The sequence below is a fragment of the Parasteatoda tepidariorum genome, chromosome 5, assembly GCF_982258835.1.
Source record: "Parasteatoda tepidariorum strain Cologne lab strain chromosome 5, Ptep-v5.0, whole genome shotgun sequence".
NCBI lineage: Eukaryota > Metazoa > Arthropoda > Arachnida > Araneae > Theridiidae > Parasteatoda > Parasteatoda tepidariorum.
Window position 1 is genome coordinate 43,316,344 of NC_141759.1, and position 14,512 is coordinate 43,330,855.

The 14,512-nt window shown below is 27.5% G+C and overlaps 1 protein-coding gene across 1 annotated transcript in view; it reads left to right on the forward strand.

The window, feature by feature from the left end:
* The window catches only part of LOC107441357 (cubilin), a 208,698-nt gene extending 205,601 nt beyond the window's left edge, over nt 1-3,097 (forward strand). Inside the window, exon 70 of the mRNA XM_087163788.1 lies at nt 2,111-3,097. Coding sequence (XP_087019914.1) covers nt 2,111-2,232 — 122 coding nt within the window. The 3' untranslated portion in view covers nt 2,233-3,097. The remainder of the gene's footprint in view (nt 1-2,110) is intronic.
* Nucleotides 3,098-14,512: the final 11,415 nt, after the last annotated feature.

Genomic DNA, 14,512 nt, shown 5'->3' on the forward strand with positions numbered 1-14,512 from the left:
GTCCGATCAGACCACTGTGAAGGATATCCCCTAATTGAACGAGCCATTTAATATAGAATATAGTTAAAATAAGAAAGTGGTAGCAAATATATGACTAAAAATTTACTTTATTTATGAATATTATTGGTTTGCCTTATTTACTTGTCAACCACTACAGATTCAATTTTCAAATATATAAGATAAATTTCTCTCAATTACTTTTATAAAATGAATTTTCCACCCGGCATAATCAAACTCCTATCCTGCTATCTTTCTAATAGAACATTTCAAATCACCATCAAAAACAAAAAATCCACAAAGAGAAACATCACAGCTGGAGTACCACAGGGCAGCATTCTGGGACCGATATTATACATATTATACACTTATGATTTTCCTATAAACAAAGCCGATTATAACAGCATAACAGCCTATTACGCAGACGATACCGGTATTATTATTAAATCCAGAAACCCAAATCATGCTCTTCAAAAACTACAAGACCATATAGACCAAATAGAAGACTGGTGCTTAAAATGGAAAACTGCAGTGAATGCTGGAAAATCACAAATATTAATTATACAAAAAAGAAGAATTAAAATACTTCCACAACTTCAACCAAAAATGTTCAACATACCAATACCAATAGGTAAAAAAGCAAATTATCTTGGCCTTATAATCAATAGCAAACTCACCTGGAATGATCACATCAAAAGCACAATAGATAAAGCAAATGCAGCAATAATAGCCATACAACCATTAATATATAATCAGAATATGTCACTTAAACTAAAGAAGCTACTATATACAGCAATGATCCGCCCAATACTTACCTATGCCTCACCTGCCTGGACAACGATACCTCAACATCTACTGAAGAAATTAAACCAATGCCAAAACAAGATCCTTAGAAAAATAACCTGTGCAAGATGGTTCATCCGGAATACCAATATACATGCAGACCTCAAAATACCAACTCTATCACAGCATATATACAAGCTAAACGCAGATTTTTTTCGATAAAGCCATAGAATGTAAAACAGCAAATTTTAATGAAATCTTTAAATTTGAAAATTATATCAAAGATAAAAACTACAGACCAATAGCTGCACATTTCACCTCCGACGCCTCATATCATAACTATCAAAACAAATAATTTCATCAACCTTTCTGAAAATAACGTTTACTCATGCTGATACAATTCTGAACAACTCCAAAATCAAACAAACACAGTTTAGAGCAAGCTGCTCAATTTATTTTTGATTCCTTTTTAGTTATTCAAGCAAAGAGCTTGAAACATTCATAAAAGCAACTCCATTGCCTGCTTACCTCATTGTTCAACCAAAACTTTTCTAAAATTCCAGATGAATGGAATAGGGGCCGCTTCGCGGCCCAGGTGCCCAATAAAATCGAAACACTAGGACTAGGACTTTTATAAAAGGTTTTTGGGTTCATGCGCACAACTGCTTCACTTTTTAAACAGTCTGCGCGAACTACTTATAAGAAACCGTGTGGAGGCTTCTTGATGTAGGAGGTGATGACATATGTGATCATTTTACCTAAATGACAATACTTTTTAAAAAAGCTTTAAAAAATAATTTTTAATCCCTTTAGAATGAAAGGTTTGAAACTGCAATAATTTTGTTTTATTGAGAAAAGGTTTTTAGTGCAAACATTGTCGTGACGATAAAAAGAAAATTACGACACAAGCTTGCTCAGGCCTGCAAGCGAGACGGAAAAGAGAAAACACTGGTAGTAAAACTATTTCAATAATAGTTAATTTTCGGAAGGAATACCTCTATTCTAACAATAAACAATCCTCTGTTATTAATTTATTCTCGGGGAAGAAGCCATTCAATATCTAAATTGAGTCCATTAAAAATAATTGGTAGTTATGGATAATTTAATATTCCCGAAAAAAAGCGAAAAATGAAATTTATTTGGTACCAGTTTTTACTCTTTTCCGTCTTGATATATATAAACTTTCAGCGTTTAGCTTACTGTAAGGTTACATGCTCTCTGAGATTTGTTCTATTCATTCGCATGTTTAAAATACTCGGAATGTAAAGGATTAAGTTTTGAATTAATAACTTACCTTACGAAAGATTAGAACCTATTTTTTGTTTTGCAGTTTCATCATCAATGACACCATTGATTCAGCGTGAAGATGGTATGGATAGTGACGACGCATACTTTTTGATGACTCCCCAAAATTACCAGGAGACATCTGGTTATCGTCCTCGTCATGGCTGATAATCAGAGCTTATGGAGGTTTTTCTAATTTAGCAACTACTTCAATTTAATTATTTTCGCCTCGTTCTTATTAGATTTTCATTAAATCTGAGTTACTATGATGAATATTTATGTGATTAGGACATTTTATGATAAATTTTCAACGACAAAAAAACATGTTTAATGATATAAAATTTACTACCATTATAATTATATTGGTGGACATTCCTGGATCACGTAATTAACACCTACAAGCTACTATATCAAACTAAATGCAGATTGTAACAGAAAATAGAATTAAGTAATTCGAAAAAATATTTATCAAGAAAAATGCACCTTATTATATGTCCTATTAGATATGAACTTTTATGACCCTCTGCTACAGTCCAATTTTCGAACTTTTCTCATTAATACAGAGTGGAAACTTGGCCACTTTTTTACTGTGTATTTTAGAACAACTATTTACTTTGTTAAATAGGCTTTTTAACAAAATTTGTTTTTGTTTTTTAATGTTGCGAACTATTATGCAAAACTTAATAAAAACTATTTATTATATCTATGAGTACTATTAATGTGTTTTAAAATACAATTGTTATGTCAGAAGTTATAGTTCTGCTTTATATTCTTTGTAAATAGAACAGGCGTTTTAAGGGTGCACAATTTCCCCCACGCTCTTGGATATGTGCACTTGAATCCCCTGTGATAATATAAAAATTTCCAATTTTCTAACTATTCTCATTAATACAGACGGGAAACTTGGCCATTTTTTTCCCTCTGTACTCTGAAATAACTATTTATATTGTTAAATAAGCTTTTTACCAAACTTTGTTTTTTCCAATGTTACGAACTATTATACAAAAACTGAATAAAAACTATTTATTATATCTATGAGTGTTATTTGTGTGTTTTAAAATACAATTATTGTGTCAGAAGTTGTAACTCTGCGTTAAACTCTTTGTAAGTAGAATAGGCGACTCAAGGCTACGCAATTTACCCAAGCTCCCACGTGAGTTTGAATCCAGCCGGCCGAAGACTCCCAGTGTAGTAAATGGTGACTGGTGCTCGTTAAATATGTCTAGTCACAAAGTCCTCCATTTTCTCATAACAAATTATACCTCCGGGAGTACTGGATTGGAGATTGATAGTTCTCTGGTTCAGGAATCTGTGAATATGGTCCGTCCTATAAACGGGTGAGGCAGAAGTCGAATTCTCGGTCATAGATGGTGCCACTGGAAAACAAGAATAATTTCACCCCCCCCCCAGTGTCTTATAGGCCTACGACGACGACAACATCAAATTTCTCCAATTTTTTTTTTTTTTTTTTGCTAACCATATGAAAATAATATAGTCCTATTTAGGGCTAGTTATCACATGCTGAACGATAAATACCAAGATGACCTTTACATACCTGCCAACTTTTACGCATTTGGCGTAAAATTTTATTTTTATATTTAAAGTGGTAGTAAATATATATATTTTTATCTTTTGTAAACTTAATTTTTAAATGATTTTAATCACCACTTTTCTTAACAAAAATTAAGCACATATATAAATATGTGTTACTATCATGGTTGTCAGCTTAAGCATTATCAAATACAATGTATTTTTTTGCTCAAAATTGAAATTTTAATACCACTGGGAAAAATCATAATGGAAAGGATTAAAAGTTTGCAGGTATGCCTTTATGTTAACTATTTAATTTATAATTTTGCTGAACAGCGACCAGGGAAAACTAAAATACTGGTTAAGTTTTTACAGTGATCTTCGAAAACCCATTCCTTTACCTTTCCAATATTACAATCTGAGAGCAAAAGTTTATTAACAGAATTATATTTGTTTTAAATAATTGAAAAGTTAAAGTGATGCTTTTCTTTTAATGTATAACAAAGATTACCACCAGTTTTTTTAATTTTTTTTCAGTTCAAAGTTTTTGGTCAGTTAAATTAAAAATACATGTAAATAATAAAAATAAAAATACCCTCTGCATCCCGAGTACTCTAATATTTTGTTTGAACAAATGTAAGCACAAAGTCATTTCAAAACTCATAACACAGTATTTTTTTATAATTTTTAAAATTCTTGAAATAAAGTGGTTACTAATTATTAAGGAATAAAAATTTGTAATTTTAGAGTGGTGACTGTTGCTGACGCACCAGAGTGGAAGGGGTTAACTTTCGTCAAAAAAAAAAAGTCGAAAAAAAAAAAAAAAAAACATTTTTTTAAAAAAATATTGCTTTTCCTTCTTGAGGTTTTGTAATGAGACCAAGAAAAATCAGGACAAAAACAAGAAGAATGTTGCAAAATTCTTTTTCAGAACTTTTTTTAAAATTAAAAAAAAAAATAATAATAAAAAAACGACACTGCACCAACTATTAAAAGATAGAATACTTCGTTTAACGGAAGACAAATACAACACTATCCAATCATAAAAGGCTAAATTAAAATTTATCAAAAATATTAAATTTAGAAATATGGGACTAAGTTATTACAAAGAAAGAAAAAAAAAGGGAAATTAATACTAAGAATATTAATACTAAGTTGAGTATTACAATTTTAACTGGTTAGACAGTTTGATCCTTAGAGTTTTATTTACAATACTAGTTATTTCCAAAAGAAATATTCGTTGAAATGGTCGAAATATCTTCCCATTTTTAATTTTAACCCTTGCATCTCGGAAAACATCAAATCTTTTATAAATTTCAGTGATTTTGGATGAACGAAAATCAACCTATTTTTTGATATCTCCCACCCTCGGGTGAGGTTAAATGCTTAAAGAGTAAAATATATTTCTTATAAAAACGAGTTTTTGTTTAACAGAGTGGAGTGTTTTACACGTTTGTTTTACAAATTTTTGGGGGGGAGGATGGTTTTTTACCGAATTGTACCCTTTTAACTCAGGATTCTTTCATGCTTGAAAAAAAAAAACGCAATTTTTTAAAGTTAACAAAACAAAACTCATTGTTTGTAAACTTTCCTAATAAAACCTGGAAACCACTAAAATTGTTATTAAACATTAGGAGAGAGGCGCGATGGCTCAGGGGATAAAGCGTTCACCTTCCATTTAGGTAAACCAGGTTCGAATCTCAGCGATGGCAGGACGATACGAATTCCCCATCCGGCTTGCACCAACCACAGTGGTAGTAAAAAGTGAACCGGCTGAGCGTATTAACCCAAATTCTATTTTAAGAGTGACTAAGGGAAATTTATCATATATATTTGAAAATTGAATCTGTAGTGGCAGACAAGTGAATAAAACAAACCAATCATATTCATAAATTAAACAAATTTTTAGACATATATTAGCCATCACTTAATTTTTACTAGATTTTCAAGTTAAGAGCTCTTTCGTAAACTGGTTTTGTCTTCATAGAAAGCCTTAAATTTCTAAACACCGCGTTTAAGACCTACAAGATCTAAGCGTGAGAGCATATTGCAACAACACTTTGAGGAACTACACAATTTGATTACGCAAATCAACATCTATTTAGGGTTGTTTTATCAGCAGTTAACATTTTTCTCAGCCATTTAGTCATGGTTTTTCAAATTCCGATATTTTTAATAAGATATTATTAAAACACACGCATTTCGTATGAGAGTAATCACTTTTTGACAAACTGAATTCGCAATGATACCACCCTAAATCAACATTGCTTTCCGATCATTTTTTAGGCCAATTTCACATGGTTTTTTAAATTTTGATATTTTTTTTCAATTAGTATGATGACATGAGAATCATTAACTATCATTACGCATTTGAGTCCAAGGCTACATTGCTTAGCAAAACTAACATTTAGTGAAACACAGGTTTGTTGTTTCTACTCAAAGTCATTAATACATATAGAATGTCTATTTGTATTGGCAATATATCAGAGGGCCAACAAAATTGTTTTGTGAGATTACTAATCCTGCTCCAAGTTATTAATGAATCATAAATTGCAGATACATGAATTGAAGATTCATTATGTATCTAAAGGCCAAGAAAATTGATTTGGAAGACACAGGTTACTAATTTTGCTCCAAGTTATTAATGCATTCTGAATTACGAATACATGAATTACAGATTTATAATGTATCTAAGGGAAAACAAAGTTGATTTGGAAAACACAGGTTTACTAATCCTGCTCCAAGTTATTAATACATTCTAAATTGCAGTTACATGAATTGAAGATTCGTGATGTATCTAAAGACCAACAAAGTTGATTTGGAAGACACATGTTTTCTATCACCGTTCTAAGTTACTAATGCATGCTAAATTGCATATACAAATATTTATCGATTCGTTTATAAGCTTAATACAAATAATAATTTTTAAAAAATGAAAGACACAAATAAAACACGAAACAGCTTTTTTTAAACAAATGAATATAATGCAACGCTTTATTTTGAATAAACATTATTACAAACTTCATCCTCTTCTTAATTCCAAAAATAGTACAAGTAAATGCAACCTTAAACCAGATCCCTTTTTTAACTTCTGAATGTCTCTTGTTCATATACTGCTTTTTGTATATCATAATACTAGTCACATGCACACAACTATTATGCATGGGTATAGCAAACAGCATGATCAACAACAAATGAGTATAAGACAGACAGAATATTTTTAGGGGATCACTTGTTTTGCACTAATATACATTAGGTTTTTTTTTTATGGCAAAAAAATCGAGGCACAAAATCACTTTAAAAAATTTAACTTCTAATAATCAATAAAGATAATATATGTATATATATCATTTTTTTTTTCTTATTTTTTTCATTTGAAGTCACAATTGCTCCAGCAATGTTGTTTGTAAAACAGCACCAAATACATTAGTGCTCTGGAAAAGGATCAAAATTACGTAAGCTCCAAAAAGTGTAAACTCTGATAGTATATGGACAGTGCATGAAAATGTGTAGCCTTTGATTTTATATAAACATAAACCATTTTTAATTAGAGGTGGACAAATAGAAACAGCATCTGCATTAGTTTATCGATACACACTCAGTTCCTAAGGCAAAATTTTACATTTTTACAACATTTAACACTCTAAGACTAAGAAGCATATAATAGCAGTATACGAAACGCTAGGATATATGAGTTTAATGATATTTCATTTTATATTATATGGCAGTTATAGTGGGATATTTAACAAAGTTCTACACTTGAAAGTAGTGGAAATTCTAGAATATATGAGTTTGTCGAAAGGTGAAGTGTTTTTATTATATATAATGCAGCTACATTGGGTACTTAAATATTGCTTGACAGGTAAAAGAAAGTATTACATATAAAAATTTTCAGAGTGAATCTGAATATGCAATTTATAAAAAATAAAAACGAAAATCGTAGACCACGCTGAAAAAAATCTAAATTGCTCACCTTTTGGCTCTAAAGGCCCAGATTTTGATGATATTTGCCCTTTTCGACTCGTTTATTCGATATAGGCATTTTATTAGGTCATTTTTAAGGCGTTCTTTACATTAGTTTTCTCTTATTACCTGGCTTTTTTTTTAAGCATTTTTATACACTTTTAGAAGAACTAGTTTCTTCTTACAATTTTAACTGAGTTTTATTATTTAATGCATTACAGTTTGTAAATATTACTCTAAAATACAGAATAATTCTAAAATGTATCAATTCTTCATAAACACACTTTTGTCATGCTATGTCTGACGAATCGCCACTGAGCAAAAACAACATCGATGATTGTAGTATTTGAAACTCTGAACAAAATTTTCAAAAACAAGAGTTTTTTTTTTCCCCTCATTTGTAACGTCATCAAAATCCAGGCACTAGTTATATAAGTTTACATACTTCTTAATGAGAGTGGTTGACAACTTTTCAGACCATCCCTATAAGTTTAAAGATACTTCGACTTGCTCAAACGTATTAATATAATGCACTTAATAAACATGATTTTGATAATAATTTAATTGGAAAATTAAGTTCATCTTTAACTTAATAGTTCATCAAAATTAAAATAAAAAATAAAGCAAAAAACTCGGTTTTTCTTCTTATAATAAAAAATTTATAAAATAAATGTATTTCATTAAAAATGCTACAAAAAATTGGTATAATCTGAGTAAATAGAGAGCTCTAATGTGCACTTATCATAATGTGCTCTAATGTGCACTTCACATATCTAATGCCACAGTTGTTTTTTTTTTTTGTTTGTTTGTTTTTTTTAAACCTGATTTAGTGCAGTTATTGTTCATAAGAGGTTATAAATGTTTAGAGTATCAAAACCAATGTAAATATATATAGAATAAATATATTATTACTACTGATAACAAATAGGTACTAGCAAAAATATTAATTTTCACCACTGTTATAAATTATATGTTATAAGCAGACTAATGCAATCCATGGAGTAAACATTAATGCTTATTTATACATATTTATATTAAGCTGAATATGGCTGTCAATTATAATTATATTTAGAATGAATTTTAAGATATGAACAATAGTTTACTTAAGACAAATATGAGAATAAGTTTTGTATATCACATAATTGTAAATGCAAAATATATAAAATAAATAATCATAAATTAGAAGTTTCGATTCTGATATAAATATACATTATTTTGAATATGGAATTAATTATTAGCTAAATAACATCTAAAATTTTAAATTGACTACTGATGCTTGTATTATTTTTCTGATAACTATTTGTCCATCTCTAATTTTAATACTTAAATTGATGTAAAGAAAACATCCAAAAAACAATTCCATATATTGCCTCAAAGAAAAGTTTGTAAAGGGAAGCCATTATTAGTAAAAATTTGTAATATAACACAAAAAAGTTAGCTTGTATTTTAAACGCTTATTAAATATTGCATGGTAGTATATAAAAAAGATATAAGACTTCAATTTGTACATTACAATAAAATAAAATACAGAAAAAGCTTGTAGCTAGAGTAAATAAGATAGTGTTGCAAGATGTACAAGAGTTAAGAGTGTCATATTAAATTTAGAAAATAGAGGGGAAAGGAAAAACCAGAGTTGTGGAGTGAGTAGTTAAAAAGTTTGACAATTAACTTTTCCGAAAAATTACTTACTTATTATTCTAGATTCTGAAAATACTTCTATTTTTTTATGTACGAAAGTAATTAAAGGCATGTTATTAAAAGTTACATTTTATATTATAGCATAACTAACTTCGTAAAGTAAATAAATTTTGTAACTAAGTTAATTCACTAATATAATGAATTATAACTTAATAATCATGCTATTCAATTTTGAGTATTTTTGTTCATATAATCATAAAAAATTTCTAGACACACTTTATAAAAATTAAACACTTCTTTTCTTAAGCTATAAGACCGAACGAACTAGTAACCAACTTTGGTTAAACTAAGTGAAGTGGAATTTAATATTTTATAATAAAAAAAAATAAGTAATTTTGTAAAAGGTAAATTAGTTTTGCAAGTTAGTTAATTTACTAGTATGAAAAGTTACAACTTAACATAATATTCAAGTAACATTTTCGCCCAAACAATCAAATACTTGTCTCATATTTTCTCAGAAGATAAAATTCATTATTCATTTTTGCTTTTGAGCTGTAAGACCAAACTTTTTGCTAACTGAAGTGTTGGAGTCAAACAAATATTTCACACTCCACAAACCTGAGGAAAACACCCACAAATGATGACACAATATGTGTATATATATATATTAATACATCTTGGAGCACTACCCTACTCTAGCTAACTACTGCATCACAGTATTAAAAATAATGAAATTTTACTCTTCTACTATGGCAAACTATTCCTTATTATTTTGCAACAATGTAATCAAGCCTCGACTAGTGTAAAGGTAGCATAGTTTTTACACAGATTAATCAATAATTATCTGCAATATTGTTGCAAGTTCACTGTTCTTAAACAGCACCACAAAATTATATATATTTTTACGTTGCACCACGCACATACAATTACTCCAAAAGTTGAAAATACAACTAGTTTCCATCTAAATGAGAGATTTTGAAAGTGAATTGCTACTTATTGGGGGGGGGGGGAATATAAGATTAAGAATAGGTTCTGTTCTAGATAAGAAGCTATTTGAAATATTTCTTTTATGCAAATAAAACTTTTAAATTAATAAATTTTCAAAAATTGAGGACACAATTTTTAAATTATTATATAAAAGAAAGAAAATAAGCTTTACTAGATTGCAAGAAGGCGCTGTGCATAAAATGAATATACTGGAGAAGTTTCTGTATGAAGAAGCTGAGAGAATGAATTCCATGCAGAAAAAGAGTAAATTCTCTTTAGAGGGAAAAGGGGTGACCAAATTAACTTACATTAAGTAATAAGGAAGTAATTTATTTACATCTTTGAGCTTTTTTTGCTTCCTTTAAACCATTGAACCTTTACCAAATTTAAATTTTAAGACTGTAACCATTTATAAAAAATTTTAAAAAATCTAATTTCATATTTTAAAAATATTTAGCCTTAAAATTTGATAACTAGGATCAATTGAACAAAACAAAATGTGACAAAAATATTCAAAGAATTAATTAGTGGCTTATATAAAGTAATCTCATTCATATAATTTTCTGTTAGTTAACTTGGGAGCAGAATCCTTCAATTGTCTACAGCAGACCTTTATTCAACAAAGGATTTTGTGGGGTCAAGGTTTTTTAAAATTCCACACACACTAGAATTAATAAATGGTTATAATGGGATTTAATTTGAATGAATTTTATTTTATTAAACAAACATATTTTAAGGACAAACCTAAAAATTCTTTATGGCTTAATGGCTCATTTGGAAAAAATATCAATACAACATCTTTTAGTTGCACTGCATATGAGGAAATTGCATCTCCCCCTAGAGACGAATTTGGGGCTAATTTTTAAAGGCTCACGGGTTCATTCAAAACCCATTATATTATTTGAGATATAGATCAAGTTAAATGCCACTCCATCTTCAGTGACTAAACAAAAAATACCATTATACAAAAAAAAAAAGCTTTATACTGAGGAGTTCTTATTATCTTGCACTCCCACATAAAAGAGTGTATTCTCAACTTTTGTAGCTACTTTTAAGACATATCAAATTGTGCAACTGCTTTTAAAATTTAGTGCAACTATGAGTGTGCTCTAAATGCACTAATATATAGTAATACAGTATAATTTAATGTAACTAAGCAACATTAAAAATAATATTAAATTATGCAGATAATTATTGATGACCTTTTAAAAAATATTTCAATGTTCATACAGTCAGCAGAAAAACTGAATTCAGTTTTGACAGAATGTAAACTAGTTATAATATAATCGTTAATTTTAACAAGAGGTAGTAAATACTGCATATAAGAATCATTTAAAAATATTATAGTACATAAATGTCTCTAAGGAATTTGAACAGTTAACAAGGTACTTGGTAGATATAAATTTTCAATGACATAATGTTTATTTATCAAAATAGGAAACATTTAATACAAGATAAATTTTTAATACACGATATCTGTATATATAAAAAAAAATTATGTATTTTCTTTCCTTAAAAGGTAACATAAATAATATTGCTGTTGAACAAGATGTTAATAAATCGAAGTTACAATAATACTTTATATGATAACTATGAAAAATAAGCTAAATGTATAGTTTATTTCTCATAAAACTATTTAAGAAAGTAAATAAAATAAAAATTTTAAAAAGTTTGCTTTGGACTAGAGCAAAAAAGGTTTATAAAAAATATACTGTAAGAAGGCAATTAAGTTTCAAATGAGTATTTTACAAATAAGTATAGAAAGAAACAAAACATTTGTATAAATTATATACCAAATGCTTGAGTTTTGTGCATTTAGTTAATTTATTCATTTGTCTTATAAATTAAATAAATCTATCTGAGAAAAATTATTATTAAAAGTCTAAATATAAATGGGGAGGAGCTATAATTAACAATCACAACAGTACTTTAAATTAAGTTACAACAAAAAAATTTGTTCATAAAGAGAAAAATTAGTATTGCAGGTAATCTAACAAATAAATAAAAATACTAACTGATATATATTTTAACAAATTGTAAGGTAACTATAAATAGCAAATATTATTGTATATAATAGGTAAATAAAAAACTACCTTCATAATTTCTTAATTTTAAAAAAAATGCAATTTAATTTCAAACAAAACTTACAATTACAGAAAAATAATTTAAACAAAATGATTTTCTTTCATGTAAATTATAAAACAAATTTAAGTTAAACTGTTTTTGCTTTTTTTTAAACACTGTTCAACATTTTCATATATGTAAACAGTAAATAAACAGAAACAATAAATATCAAAGTATCAAAATTTATAAATATCAACAAGCATTTGCAGTCAATAAATGTTACAAACAACACTACAATAAAATAACCTTTTGCTGAAAACCCAGCAATCGACATTAGATTTTTAAGATTTTACTTAAATATGGGGTATTTATTAAACACTATTCAAAATACTAACGTTCACAAATTTTTTTTTTTAAACATTGTGTAATGGTGAATCAACCAGCTGCTGTGTCTTTGCAGCTAGGAAAGTTATTTTTGTATGATTGTAGCTACTATAGTGCCTAAATCATTATTTTATCAAGATTAAATATTTCATAACAAATATTACAATTATCAGAAAATAATAGTGTATATTGTATGCATGGTTAAGCTAAATATTTTAAAAAAGAAAAAGAAAAAATAAGTTTATAAAAAATTAAGTTTCTTTTCTAATCATTATTCAGGATTAAAACTACAAGGTCATTTTTTATTTTTATTCATTCAAACCAGTTCAAAAATTTAACCAGCTTGACTAAATAAACTTCAGTTTTCGACTAAGGCATGGTGTCTTAAAAATGGAGACCATCATAAATTAAGTGATCATACATTACCAGCTAAGACAACACAGATCGAGATAAATAATAGATATCAAATTAATGAAATATCTTTAATATTATTAGCAAAATACTTCATGATAGTTAATAAAATGTAGAGAAACAGGCTAATGCAATAAGATTATATATGCACGTAAAATTAAATTTCTTTCCAAAATCAAACTATTTCACCAATAAGAATTTTAAAAAATAAGTTAATACTAAAGGTTATTATTTTTAGATTAAATATACTCTGAGTTATTTAATTAAATCATCAGAATATGTTTAACCTGAAAAATAGCATAGTAAAAAATTTAGAAGATATTATCATAACACATATAATTTAAATATAGTATGTACTCAATGAAGTTTATACATAAAATTAATCAAATTAAACTTATAAAATTGCATTTAGCCAAAATTCCAATATTATTGACAATCCTTTATGTGCTGTGTAAATAAATTTTCTAAATATTAAATTTAGTGTAGTGTTTTTCTTTCTTTTTTTTAAAATTAAATGCCTACAATGCACTTCTTTACTATAAGAAAGTGAAATAATTATAAAAGTCTAATATTAATTACACTAGAATATTCATTAATATTTGGTACTGTATAATAACTATACTCTAAACTTTAACAATTATCTTATAGGTTAAACTAACAAATAATTTCGTATTATCTAAATGAATAAAAAGTTTTACAAACTATAATTGATCTTAATATATTTACCGAAATATTGTATGATCAGCTCATTAGCTAGTAAAGTATCACATTAATATAGTAAATTATATGTTTAGTACATTTATACAGATTATCAACAACTATAACTATTTAACTGCTAATAATATCATATACTAAGTTACATGTCCTAAACATTAAAAGTGATTTCGCTAAATAATTCATAGTTCTTAAAGTACTTCACAAACAAATATAGAACATTCAATTCTAAAAATATGATCTTCCAATTACTTTGTAAGTACATTAAGATTGTTTATTGATAATTAATTACAACTTTGATTAATAATAATGCTATTTCACACTACAAAAACTTAATTACGATAAGGTTAACAAATTCTAGGCAATTAGAAATAAAATTATTCCAATTAGTATAACTCGAAACAATAAATCAAGGTCAGCATATTATTCTAATGCTTTTTTTCCTTGCAAAATTTAAGAAATATTGTCGCAATGACAATGTCAAGATTACAAGGTTTTTTCAATATATAAGCTAGTGTTCTTTTTTTTTAATGATTTGATTACTAAGAAGAAATTTATTGAGTAAGTTGTACAATTCGATGCATGTTAGTTTAACTATCTAAAGGGACTTCTTAACTAAAATATTTATGAAAAGTTAATAATTTTGTTGAATATGCACAAGATTAAAAATGTGAGTCAATTCGTGACCAGGTCCTAAAGTTTAAAACTAAATAATTACACACACATATATATATATACTTATAAAACCAAGAAAAAT